This window comes from Cenococcum geophilum (assembly GCF_001692895.1).
Source record: "Cenococcum geophilum 1.58 unplaced genomic scaffold K441scaffold_23, whole genome shotgun sequence".
Taxonomy (NCBI): domain Eukaryota; kingdom Fungi; phylum Ascomycota; class Dothideomycetes; order Gloniales; family Gloniaceae; genus Cenococcum; species Cenococcum geophilum.
Window position 1 is genome coordinate 2221527 of NW_027137581.1, and position 13577 is coordinate 2235103.

The window sequence follows — 13577 nt, forward strand, 5'->3', positions numbered from 1 at the left end:
TTCTATATTTTACTAAACTAATATATCTTTTATCTTAGGTCTACCTTATATACTATACTTTTTAGTAATATAGAAGATCTAAAGGGGCAGTAGGAGTATCTGGTAATTTATTAGCGTACTAGCCTATAGCTAGGCAGCGGTATTTAGTCTCTAAAGGGGCTAAAGGTATATCCTTAAGTAGTTCCTATAAATCTTATATACTATATAGAGATAAATAAAAAACTCTTAGCCTATAAGCTATTTTAATAATACTACTTATAGGCCACTACTTATAGAAAGAGTATAAGTAATATTATTTATACCTATACAGTAAATAGTACTAATATACCTTAGTAAGTAGTAGCTATAGAAAGCTACTATATAGGATACTAACTAAATAGGCTATCTATAAGTGTATTAAGGTATAGTATTTAAGCGAATATAGATACCTTACTAGCTATATATTAGGCTTAAAATCTCTATCTATAGTAGAAAGCGGCTATAAAATTTACCTTTATTAGTCTTTATATAGGAGGGTATTACATATTTAACTAAGTTAGGGTATTCCACTTCTATAGTACTACGTCTTATATTTCACTACCTCCGTTTATCTAAGGTCTACCTATTTTATAAATAAGTATATGAGTATATCTCTATCTATACTAATAGCCTCATTATCCTCTATTACTATAGTAGTACTCTATTAATCAGTGCGCTAGGTCCTCCGCCTAGTAAGCTAATAATTTTTATATTATTCTCTTTCTCTCTTACTACCTATAGGTAGAGGGCCTCCTAGCTAGTATACTTAGGCCGTATTACCTCTATAAGGGGCCTCGATCCTTATATACGTTTTAGTATATTAGCGTATATTTCCTTTTACTAGGTAGCCTTATACTATAATTATTCTTTATATAGTAGTTATATTATATATAAGTCTACTAGTAGAACTACTACTTTATATATTCTAGTATAGCGCGTAAGTATTCTCTTATAAACCCCTATAGTTCCATATAAGATAACTAGTTTTATAGCTTAGCTAATAGCGCTAAGGAACTTTTTATTAATACCTTACTACCTAGTCCCCTAGATTAGAGCTATATAGTATTTTAGCTACTAGAACTATATATAAATATATGATTCTATATCTATATAATAGTATACTATAATATAATAATAAATAAATATATCTATATAATTCCGATATAATTATTTCTATAAATTCTATAATTAATTACTAGTATAAAAATATAATCTATACGCCTATATATTTATATAAAGCTCTATATAAAGCTCTATATAAGGCTCTATATAAAGTTCTATATAAGACTCTATATAAAGCTCTATATAAGGCTCTACTTAAAGCTCTACTCGAAGCTCTGCTCAAAGCTCTGCTTAAAGCTCCTTAAAGCTCTACACAAGGCTCTGCTCGAAGCTCTGCACGAGGCTCTGCACGAAGCTCTACACGAGGCTCTGCACGAAGCTCTGCACGGGACTCTGCACGAAGCTCTGCTCGAAGTTCTGCTCGAAGCTCTGCAGGAAGCTCTGCAGAGGCTCTGCACGAGGCTCTGCACGAAGCTCTGCACGAAGCTCTGCACGAAGCTCTGCGTACGGAGGCTCTGCACGAAGCTCTGCGTACGGAGGCTCTGCACGAAGCTCTGCGTACGGAGGCTCTGCATTAAAGCTCTGCATGAAGCTCTGCATGAAGCTCTGCGTACGGAGGCTCTGCATAAAGCTCTGCACAAAGCTCTGCACGAAGCTCTGCAAAGCTCTGCACGAAGCTCTGCACGAAGCTCTGCACGAAGCTCTACACGAAGCTCTGCAGAAGCTCTGCACGAAGCTCTACGCGGAGCTCTGCGTAGGGCTCTGCGTAAGCCTCTACTAAAGCTNTNCGCNAGGCTCTACCTAAAGCNTACCCCCTTCTATAAAGCAAATCTATACCTATTAGTAGTCCTTAGTTATTATTTAAAGCTGGCTCGTCGGTTTGGGTACTCTNGCTACAGTAGGAAGAGGGCGGCGGTNGTCGTGGGCTGCTACGACTCGGGGGCGTNGGGCGCGACGACGAGATAACGAATTAGAATCGGGCAAATCNGGCAACGTAGTCTTNTTCGCCAGGTTTGCTTTNGTAATTCTAGCCATNAGGAATAGCTTAGGGAGCTATAAGAGTTGAGANAATTTGGCTNAAAGTAGGTGTATATAGGCCTAAATACCCCGCGCGGGACTAACAAAAATCCGAACCGTGTACCAGACCTTCTAACGAAGGTCTTGCCAAAAGCGGCTAGCGGCTTGGCAAGGTAAGCCTTGGCAAGAAGGTCTGGGAACGAGACAAGCTACGCGCAACATGGACTCCACTGTTACTCTCCAATAGTCCATTGATAATTCCAAGCCTCAACCATCTACACGACACTGCAGTACGCTAAGTGGGCAGGGGGCCCTACATGCTCTATCAAAGGCCAATTACTGGACATATTCAGCTATCGTTCGGCCTAATACATTAGCGGAAATGCAATCAAAACACTCCAGCCTAGCAGCTCTAGATCCAACTTCTACACCCTTAGACGAGAGTGAACGTAGCTCGTACCTGTTCCTGGATACCGATGAATCAGACTCGGATGAGATAGAAAGTCGAGATGTATTGGAAGAATTGGAACCTAGGCCGATTCCAATACACGGCAATGGGGCATCCGTGTGGATTGCAGATAAATTGCCTACATTTGATGCTCCTGAAATAGCGAATAGGCTTAGCTCGGCCAGCAACTCTACCTATGTAACGGCCAAGAGTGTGCGTAGCAGCGTGGCAACCTTTCGGACTGCAACTACGGGTAACTTCAGCTCACATCGAGAATCCGCAATGTCAAGGTGGGTTTCCCAAATGTTCTTTCTCATGACACAATGCTTCCCTTGCATCGCCTCTAGTTGTACTGTATGGGAAAGCGATGCGCACGGGTTGTTTTGTCGCCTATAGTGTAATGATTCGATTGCGATTTCCAGACTTCGAATGCTTACATGCATCGTTTGCCTACAAGCGACGGTTATCTATTTGGTGCAATGTCAGTATCTAATGCATTATGAAGCTCAATGGTGTTAGGTTGTGCAACGTCGAACTTCGTAAGTGCCTAACAATAAAGTCTACCGGGTATTTGAAGAGCCTTGGTGGAAATTTATGCAAGAGGGCGTATTGAAGCTGCGATTTTCAATTTGAGAAATAAACATCTCCATTTTGCTAATGTGCATGCAGGAGCTCCTGGTACAATCTTCTAAAGTCTCGAGATCTGATTCCATCAACCCTCGATGAGAAGAATTGGTCTGGCAGAGGTGAACATGCCCAATTCAAACCAAACGAAGCAGCGAAGATTTCCGAGATTCTTCAAGTCGAAGAGTTCTTAGGCAGCTCTGGTAGCACCATTGTCCAGAAAGTCCGTTGCAGAAGAATTCTCCTGGCTCGCAAAACCATTAAGTGTAATCGTACCCTGAAACGCTCCGACGCCTTGAAAGAAGTCGAGCACCTCCGACGGTTACCACACTCGCACATTGTGCAAGTTGTCGGCACATATACCTTCAAACAAGAGTTTTCAATCCTCTTATATCCTGCAGCCGAACAGAACTTGGACAGTTTCCTCGAAGGCATCATAGCTGATTATCCCAAATCAGGAGGCATCATACATTTTGAACCTGCGTTCCCCAAACTCCATGCTGTATACACTTTCTTCGGCTGTCTGGCCAGCACACTCAGGTTCCTTCACCAAAAATTGACCAAGCATATGGATATCAAGCCTAAGAACCTGCTGGTCAAACGCAGACATGGCGGTGATCAATCACCCGAACCTAAATACAAGATATATCTGGCAGATTTTGGCATCACCCGCTCATATACTCGAGCTGCTGATGCAGAAACTGAATCCCCAACTGGTTTTACGCGACTTTATGCAGCGCCCGAAGTCGCTGACCAGCGCAAGCGAGGTTTCCCGGCTGACGTATTCTCATTAGGGTGTGTCTTTACCGAAATGCTCGGTGTCCTCACGAGTACCGATCGCGAAGCTACGTTCAAGAGCTTGAAATCGTTGCGGGTTTCAAACGAATACGCTCCTGCCTCGTACGCTGAGAACATTACGCTTGTGGCCGAGTGGCTGCGCGAGCTCAGCAAAGTGAATTTGCAGAACCACTTCTTCCATTTACTTCATCCTCTTCCTGATCAATTAGCCCAATTGCTCGAACTGAAACCGGCGAGGCGTCCGACTGCAGAATCAATTGCGTCGTGGTTCAAGCTGCCTGAGTCATGTTGCGAGCAACCGTCCGCTCCAGACTCTTTGATTATCGAGGATGAGATGGATGATGATCTATCTAACAACCCGACCACGGAGGATACTATTGGTGGTCATGAAAAATCGACTTTCTATATTTCCCGTGCTATTCTCGCTAGTCTAGCAAATGTTCCGCTCCTAAAGCCCCGATTATCCCAATTTCTACAAGAGGAAGGAGGTGAAGAAACGGACCCCGTACTGCTGTTATGGCGACTTCTGAGAAGGGGAGATGTATTACTGGCCATTCACAATTCGCTGTGCCCCGATGATCCTTTATCGATCCCACGTTATCTTTCGGGAAGAAATTTCGACAAATGGGTCGCGTCGAAATTTTTGCAACTATGCAGTGAGCACCTCGAACTGCCCCCCTCAGAGCGTTTCATGCTTGTTGATTTGTATGCTGATGATACCAATGGCTTTGTCAGCAGTGTTTTTATCCATATTCAATATCAATATTAGAGCGTATTGATATTGATATTGAGCCGCCGACTCATATTGACATTTTATTGAATATTGAATATTGAGCCAAGCCTCCATACAAAATCAAAACACGTGATAAGTAGGATCCGTGCACAGGTGGTTGGACGCTACACCCACCCCCCTCCCCCCCTCCCTTCACCTCTCTCCCGTCCTCTACCCGTCCTCTACCCGTCCTCTACATAGTTATACAGATAAAGTAGGGGTATAGTATAGGTAGAGATATAGGAAAGAGGTAGGAAATAAGTAAAATAGAACAATACTGCTATATTTATTACAAAATATTCAATATTCAATATACTGAATATTGACACTTTTCGTATTGATATTGAATATTGAACGTCAATATTCAATATTCAATAATTGCTAATCAATATTGAATATGGATAAAAACACTGTTTGTCAGGGTAAGTTAGCCTCCTGCCCTTGAGAAATCTCTATGCTTTAGCTTAGGTCATATGTGCGAAGCTACGCTACTGCTTTGCTACTGCATCTTATTGACTGATGTATGAGCTGGGCGGGTGGCATGTCTTCATGAGGCTCTTTGAAGTTTTTTAATGAAACCTGTAATTTACTGATTGTTTTCAGGTCACCCGGGTTGTGCAGCGTATTATTGGGCTCCTTGACCGTAGTCAGAACCTGGGTTATGAAAACTCTCTACCAATGCGCGAGGCTGATGAACACAACTGGGATTTAATGTCGCTGCAAGCCGATCATCCGATTTTCGAGCGGTTCGTGAGAATGGAGCGCATACATGTGTCACAACTAGAGCTTCTTTACAGTTTCAAAGAGCATGTTGTGCGTAATGCTGTGTTATCTGGCGACGAAATCCACAACATTTTTTTGAACCTAGACCGAGTGCTGGACATGCATAGACGATTTCTCATCGCCGTTGAGCGGATGTATTCGCGTCCACACCAGGATGAAAATTTAGCCGATCTCTTTTTAACTTGGATGGATTCCTTCGCCATTATAGAGCCATACGCGTCAAACCAGGCTAACAGCTCGAGAAATGCTATGCAAAATTACAGGAAGCTGCGAGAGAGTGTGTCAAGCCCTGGAAGTCTCCGTCTAGTGCAACATCTAGATCGACTGTCCTCCTTCCTCTCTGAACCTATTGAGCACCTGAAGCGATACCAATGGTTCCTGGGCGTGAGCGACTCTAATATCAAGATATTTTGGTCAAGCTAACCATTGCTAGCAACTGGATGATCCGCCCTCTCATGAGAACACGGGGATTGCGATTACGGAGGCCCGAGGGGGCCTGTCCGCTCTTCTCCAACGAATCACCGAACATGCACATAAGGAGAAATCCGTTAAAGTCATACAAGAGCTCAATGATGACGTCGTGGACTGGAAACACCATAGAGTGGAAGCTTTCGGACATCTACTCCTCCACGGGGTTTGTTACGTAGAGAAACCAGGCCATATCCACCGAATGGTAAGAGATATTCTATCTTTAGTACTGTGTACCGCGTGACTACATTCCACGCGGATTCAGCGTCACCGCAAGGTCAACACTTAATCATATCCTACTTTCCTCTTCTGCTAGAGTAGTCTCATTTACTTCGCTAACCAGTCATACGCCAAATAGTACAGAATCTTTCTATTCGAAGAAATCCTCTGCCTTTTTAAAGAGATGCCTGTTGGGTCCAAAAAGAGATCCGGATTTGCCTTGTTTGGCAAAGCGCCCCAAGACATTAATCCCCCAAGACGACCGAGGCTGCATCTCAAGGGAAGGATATTCATGCAGAACGTGACACATGTCCTACCACTGCAGCGTCCAACAAATCCGCATGCATGCCAGATATTCTGGAAAGGAGGAGTTAGCGTAGAGAATTTCGTTATAGTGTTTCCGCTTCTAAGCTCCCATAACGGGTGGGCTAGTGCAATTGATCACCAACGACGAGTGATGAGAACATCTCTAGATTCTCCAATAGCGTTGGAGAAACCCGTGATGCAGAACCCCTACGCAGAAATCTCTAACTCAGATGGTGAGTCTACAGGAAAGTTGACAACCTCTGAACCGTCTGGTGCTCACTTGACTGGATCCTCCTTCGATGATGGTGCTCTACCCCCGGAGATCACGGTTAAGGTGTATACCCCATCAATGGCCAAAACAACCGTTACTCTGGAGATAAAGACCACAATTACCTACAGCGCTCTCTTACTTAGAATCGTTGCACACGCGTCTAATTTCCGCACGCCACCCCAGGTTAGCGCGGACCTTTTCAAGCTCAATTACTTCGATGACGGGGACTTTGTTCTCATCAAATCCGATGAAGATGTTCAGACGGCTTTCGAAACATGGTGGGAGGTACACCAGGAGAATAGCCGCACCGGCACTCCGGAAGAAGAAAGACTGATCCTATATCTCGACTCTAATGATTAATCCGCGCTGTCTTGAAATATGGCTGTTTGATGGAGATGCTTTTATACATGCTAAAGACCTTCACGACTTTTAGGGCAAGCGTGGTTCTAGTATAGCAATGTCACGGGCCGTAGAGTCGGAGTCACGGAGGCACAGAGGCGCGCAGAACGTGTACATTAAAGGAGACTATAAGACGTTACGCGATCGTTTATAAAGATTGACGCGTAGAATAAAGAAAGATATAGTAGTATATATAGCGAACTAAGCTATACGCGAGGACGTATATGGTTATCTTAAGCCTAGGCCTTCTACCAAAGTTTAATTATATACTATGCTATTATATTAGTATTAAAAACTTTTTAAAATATTTTTTTTAATAAATATTATATATAAAAGGCTTTAAATTTTAACTATACTTCCTTTTTAAAAAAAAGTTATTTTTAGTATACTAGTTTTTATATCTCTTATTAAGCAACAGAAGTAATAGGTTAGTGGCTAAAGTAAGGTACAAGCGAGATACCGAAGGCTATGCGGATTATATTATTCGGCTAAAACTTACGGCAATGATGAATATTCGGACAGGATCTGGGCAGTAACTCATAGCAGTAACTTTACTGCCGGAATCTTTTGCCAAGTGCGATTCTGCCGGTGTAAAATCAGTGGCTTGGAGCTTGTTTTTAGAGCCGTGTATCAATTGATTGGCGTAGAGCCACTGCATCACCAGTGATCTATTTGGATTGGAGCCTTTTTGGCGTGGATGGTTGGAGCCGGTCTGCATTGGCTGTGGATCTACTGATTTTTTTAGTAGCGTGGAGTGGATTTCGAGGCTTCGGAGCTCCAAGAGCGCCAGTACTATACCTAATATAGTAGCTAAGCCTAGTTGTTGGTTACACAAGGTGATATCACGTAGCTACGGTTCGTAGATAGTATGATGATTGTTGTTCTGTTGATCTTAATGAGGGAGGGCGAGGAGCTTAGGGCTCCTCGCCACGCTAGTGCCGCGGCGACACGTGACGGCAATATGCCTTATATGGTGACCCCTTGCCTTTATTCCCAACACTAGCAACTCTTCTTTTATGGTTACTATCTATATATATATACCGCTTAATTAGCGGAACAAATATTAATCCTTCTTACTTACTATTGCTATTATAATATAAGTCTCGCTATTCTAAAATTTCCCTTTTAGCACGTGGTGCTTTCTTGCTTATAAGTTATAAGTAGGTATCTTATTAGTAGGGCCGCTAAGGCGCTAGTAGTAAGCGAGCTAATAGCGATTTTTTATCCCGGGGATGGAAAATCCTAATTAGCTGGGTTAAGTTAGGCTCCCCCCTCTAAAAAAGTCTTGGTAAGAGAATCTAACTAATTAGATAACTTTAACCGCTGGTTAAAGTTCCTGGATATCTTAAGACCTTACGTAATTAAGAAATTTTTAGGGACTCCCTTTTAACCTAACCTTTAACTCGTATATATAGAGTATTTGTGTTAATAAACGTCTCTAGTACCTTGTTTGGGTTTGCCTTTATTATTATATCTACTAGGTTATTTTGGCTATTAATTTATTAAATCTTAAAGAGTTTTTAACGCTTATAGGATTGCTAAAGTGCTATAATATTAACTATAAGGCGCTTCTTCTTTATAGTACTAAGCTTAACTAAATACTTATAGAGGGAATATAAGTCAGTATATACGATTATAGGGATAACGGGAAGTTTAAGTTAATTTATAATTATCTTTAGGGTAGTTCTAATTATAATTGCTATATTAACTCCGCTAACTATTTTATATATCTCTAACGCTAAAATACTTTAGGTAATGTGCTTACTTTTAGTTAAGCTCTAATAGATAAGATTGCTATGGATTATAAAGTTATTCTCTTTAGTAAATTTGTTTATAATAATAATCTTATATCCTAACTAGGAGCTAAAATCTTTATTATTTATAAACGATCTATTAATAAATATAAAGAGCTTAGCGGTAGAAAGATTAATAGGTATATAGAGTAGTCCCTAATTGAGATAGTTTATTTACTAAAAAAAACATTTATTTAGGGCGAGAATATTATCCTTAGTTAGTTTTTAGTATTAGGTAGTAACGGAGAGATTAAATAAAGCCTTAGGTTAATAGATAGAAGTAATATAAGCTTCGCGAGCACATTGCTCTACATATCCTTACTTTAGGGAATTAATGTTAATAATATTAATCTTCTTACCTTAACCCTTTTAGCGTAAAGCAATAGAATCCTTATTTAGGGAGAGGATACATCTATTAAAAAGTAATAGTATTATTAAATTAAGCTTTTCCTTTAGCTTTACTATAAGATTTGCCTTTACTAGCTTATCCTCTTTAAGAGCTAAGAATTAGTTATCTCCTAAAATAATTATATTATTAGTTTATATACCAACGATTCCGAATAGGGTTCCTATAGTTATAATAAGGAAGTAAAGATTAAATATAGAAGTAGTTATTAAAAGCTTCTCTTTATAGTGCTTACTGTAGGTAGCCTATTAGTAAGTTCCTGCCTTTATAATTCTATATAATAGCTTAAGTATAACCATAATTGTATCTTTAGGATACTGGTGGCGAATTTGCTCTGGAAGGTATACCAATATTAAGCGCTAAAGGTGCGTCTCTAATTGGGTGTAGGCTTAAGTAATATCTCGTAAATAAACTGCTATTTTATTCTTTATTAAGGAGGGAGCTAATATAATAATAACTCGCTAACTAGCTTGTTAAATTATAGGGGATTATATAAGAATTATCTCTTTACTATTATTATTGTAACCTTAAATAATAAGCCTTAATTTTTTAAATAGGGCGTTAGTAGCTTTGCCCTTAATCTTATTAACTATTCTTAACTTAAAGATATAAACTTTGTTAAACTTAGTAGGGTTATACTTCTTAAATTTAAAGACTCCTCTTATAATAAGACCGTTAATCTCCTGCTTATTAGATACTTGGAAAGGAGCTCCTAGGGTTATAATACGATTTTTCTTTTAGAGCTATTTTGCAAGCTTAAAGTTAGCCTTCTCTTTGGCTGTTATAAAGGCCATTAATAACTTAACTCTATTCTTAATGGCGGCAATAAATTGTTCTTTAAAATTAATAAGATATTAGCGATTTCGTAATCCCTTTAGGCGACCTCTACCACATTATGGTTATGGCGTATTTACTATAATTATATTAGGATTATAGTCGCCTTCTAGAGCATATTAATTGTAGTTCTCCTCTAGGGCATCTTCTAGGGCATCCTATAAAGGCTTAGAATTATTATCTTTATAATAAGGCTTAATAATAGTTAAACGGAATTAAGTAGGTCTGTAAGGCATCTAAATAGTATAAGTTTAACTATTAATTATAATAAGTTAGTATAGGTCTAACCATTCTCCCTTTTTAGGCTATACGCGTACTTTAGACTAGAGTGGTAAATTAATTATAGTTAAGGTATTTAGGCCATTTCTTATTCCTAGTGTATTATTAACCTGGCGTATAGCGTAGAGATATTATACCTCCTTTATTGCCTTATAAATAGCCTCGGCTTATTATATAATAGAGGGAGATAGTAAAGAATTATTAGTTATTTAAGGGTAGGCGCTAAAGACTAGTAATGTAGGTATAAGTCTATTTAGGCTAGCGGAATTATTAATAGCTTTAATAGCTATTTATAAGGTAAGTTTTTTACTAGCGTCCTTTAGTTCTAAAGAGATAATCTTATATATGTAGCGTAATAGCGTATAATATTGCTCTACTTTTCTAATACTATTATATACCTTAATGGGGACTTCCTTAACTTTAATTGCTATTACCTTTATTTATTATTAGAACTCTATAGATAAGAAGTTCTTTCCTATATTATAGATAATTTAATTAGGGGGTCCTAAATAGACATTAATTTAGTATAATTAAAGGGTATCCTATATATTTCTGGCTAATATATCTTTTAAGAAACGCGCGGCTTAGAAGAAGGTTAAGAAGTTAATAACTTAGAGCACTAGCTTACCGCTAAGATATATAACGTTAATAATAATATAAAAGTTAAAATTATAGTTATTCTTAAGGGTAAACTTAAATCGGCTAGGGGATTTCTGGTTTATTTGGTAGTAATAGCAGTACTTTATAAAATGCTTAATTGCCTTAACCTTAACTTTATAGCCTACTTACTAAAGAACCCTAAGCAATTAATAAACGGATAGGTGGCTAAAACGATAGTATAGTTAATATAACTCTAACTTAGTTAGGTAGCTCTAAGCAATACTCTTTTTTAGTTAATAAAGGAGCAACTAAGGGTAACCCTACTTGCGTACGATAGGTACCCAACTATCTCCCTATATAAGCATATTCTTAAGGTTGTTAAGCTTAACGCCTAATTTATCTATATTTCTAATGCAAAATAGAAATAGAGTATTTGTAGGAATAATATGGAAAGTAATGCACCCTAAGGGGGTTTGAACCCTAATTGTGCTAAGAGAGATTATAGTACCCTTATTAAAGTGAATTGTATATTAGCCTGCTATTAAATAGTTAATCTAAATAGAGTTATTAAGCTGCTAAAGGGCTTAAACTTAAGGTTCTCCTACTATAGATACTCCTGCGGCTCTAATATCTGGTATAATACTATAGAAGACATTTGCTAAGTATTTGTTGTTAAAGGAGAACGCGGAGCTCTTCTTTAGCTTATTAAAGATATTTAACTTTATAATAGAATGGAGCGTAGATTAGTTATTAAGAATAGCGACGGTTTATATACTATCTACCTTACTATACTTAGTAAAGTATTAGTTAAGGGAGTAGTCCTTAATTTCTATATCTATAAGGAGCTATTTAACCTTATTAACCTTACCCTTAAGATCTTTTACGCCTTTGTATTAAACTAGGAAGTTTTAAAAGTAGGCTATAGTAACCTTATAATTTCTAACGTTTTTTATACTTTAACGGAACTTATTATATGCCTCTTTTCGCTTATTAAGGGAGTGTCTAGTTAACTAGTAATTTAGCTTCTTATAAATATAGTACTTTTTTTAGTAATTACTTTAAAATAAACCTCTACGAGGACCTCTATAATTACCTTATAGTTAATATTAATTATACCCTCTTCCGTATTCCCTACTACGGCTACTATATATTTAATTAGTCTAGTTATAATTATATTAGTTGGGAATACTTAATTAGGTAGGGTTTTTGGTATAGAACTATTAAGATTCTTATGTTTATATTACAGTACCTATAGCAGAGTGTAGCTTAGTATATACTCCTTTAAACGTGTCTATAGGTTTATATAGCGCTAAGTTATACTTAGGAATATTATAGCATACTAAGATAACCTAGTCCCTTAGGCTATTCTTATTTTAGTAAGTTTTAGTAAGTCCGCGTTAGATTTTCTAAAGTTTATTAAAGAGTAGTTAAAGGTACTCTAAATAAGTCTTTATTAGGTTAGAAGTAATAACTCTCTAGAATATAATCTCTCGCCATTCGGATATATAAAGTTGGCAATTCTTATTAGTCTTAAAGTGGGCTTTAGTAAGCTAAAGCATTATATTAAAGCTATAGTTTTTACCTATAATATAGTTATAATAGAATATTGCTACCTATCCTTTTAATATAATAGAGAAAGTGTAGTAGTACTAATAGTATTAAATTTTAACCTTGTTACAACAGTTATAAAAGACCTATAGTTTTGCTCTAAGTATATTATATAATTCTCCTCTAAACTTCTTCTCTTTATCTAAATATATCTTTATTAGATTCGTAACTTCTTATAGTAAAAGGTTACTAGTTAGCTAGAGTAGAGGAGCTAGAGGCGGTAAAGGTAAAGGACGAGTACCTCTAGGTGGGAGAGTACCTTTAGGTGGAAGAGTAGCGTTTTAGGGGTTTTGTTCTAAATTAAAGTTACCTTTTAAAGAATATAGGTTGGTTCTAGGTTTCTATAGTTAATGTATAATCTTAGCTTCCGTCTATACTAGTTCTTTTATACTAGTAATAATGGCCTAAATATTACTAGCAATTGGGTTACTATTTTTAATAATATATACCCTATTTCTATAAAGGAAGTCTTAAAAATCCTAAATAATATTAACATTGCTATGTGCTTAGGTGTTAGCGGTCTATCCTATAAAATCCTCCCTAAAATATTTCTATAGCTATATATTAGCGTAGTATCTACTTTAGTAGAATATAATATAGTATAGAAGAAAGCTATTAACTTATTTTGCGGTATAAGTTGTTATATTAAAGGTAAATTCGTCCTAATTTTTATTAATAAGTTTTATATATAAAGCTACTTTTAGTAGTAAGGAGTCTTCTTAGTCGTTTAAAGTAGGCGTAGCCATATTTTTGGAGGGAGGGAAGTGTTATTAGTGTAGGGATTATTGTTTAGTACGCGTTCGTAATATATAATTATCGTTTAGTATATATTTATTATTTAGTACGCGTTTATAACGTATATTTATAATTAT

General features: G+C 37.7%; 1 protein-coding gene across 1 annotated transcript; it reads left to right on the plus strand.

The window, feature by feature from the left end:
• The first annotated feature begins 2335 nt into the window (after nucleotides 1-2335).
• K441DRAFT_696695 (uncharacterized protein) lies at nucleotides 2336-7402 on the plus strand. Its single transcript, XM_067652918.1, has 5 exons — nucleotides 2336-2835; nucleotides 3215-4697; nucleotides 5343-5906; nucleotides 5956-6195; nucleotides 6349-7402. The coding sequence occupies exons 1-5, from the start codon at nucleotides 2480-2482 to the stop codon at nucleotides 7144-7146; spliced, it is 3441 nt and encodes a 1146-aa protein (XP_067503735.1). The 5' UTR covers nucleotides 2336-2479; the 3' UTR covers nucleotides 7147-7402.
• The last annotated feature ends 6175 nt before the right edge of the window (nucleotides 7403-13577 follow it).

Excerpts from the sequence above, each read along its gene's own strand:
- K441DRAFT_696695 (XM_067652918.1), top strand. The coding sequence starts at position 2,480 with ATGCAATCAAAACACTCCAGCCTAGCAGCTCTAGATCCAACTTCTACA. Across the intron at positions 2,836-3,214 it reads CGAGAATCCGCAATGTCAAG|GAGCTCCTGGTACAATCTTC; the intron begins GTGGGTTTCCCA and ends ATGTGCATGCAG. Across the intron at positions 6,196-6,348 it reads CAGGCCATATCCACCGAATG|TACAGAATCTTTCTATTCGA; the intron begins GTAAGAGATATT and ends TACGCCAAATAG.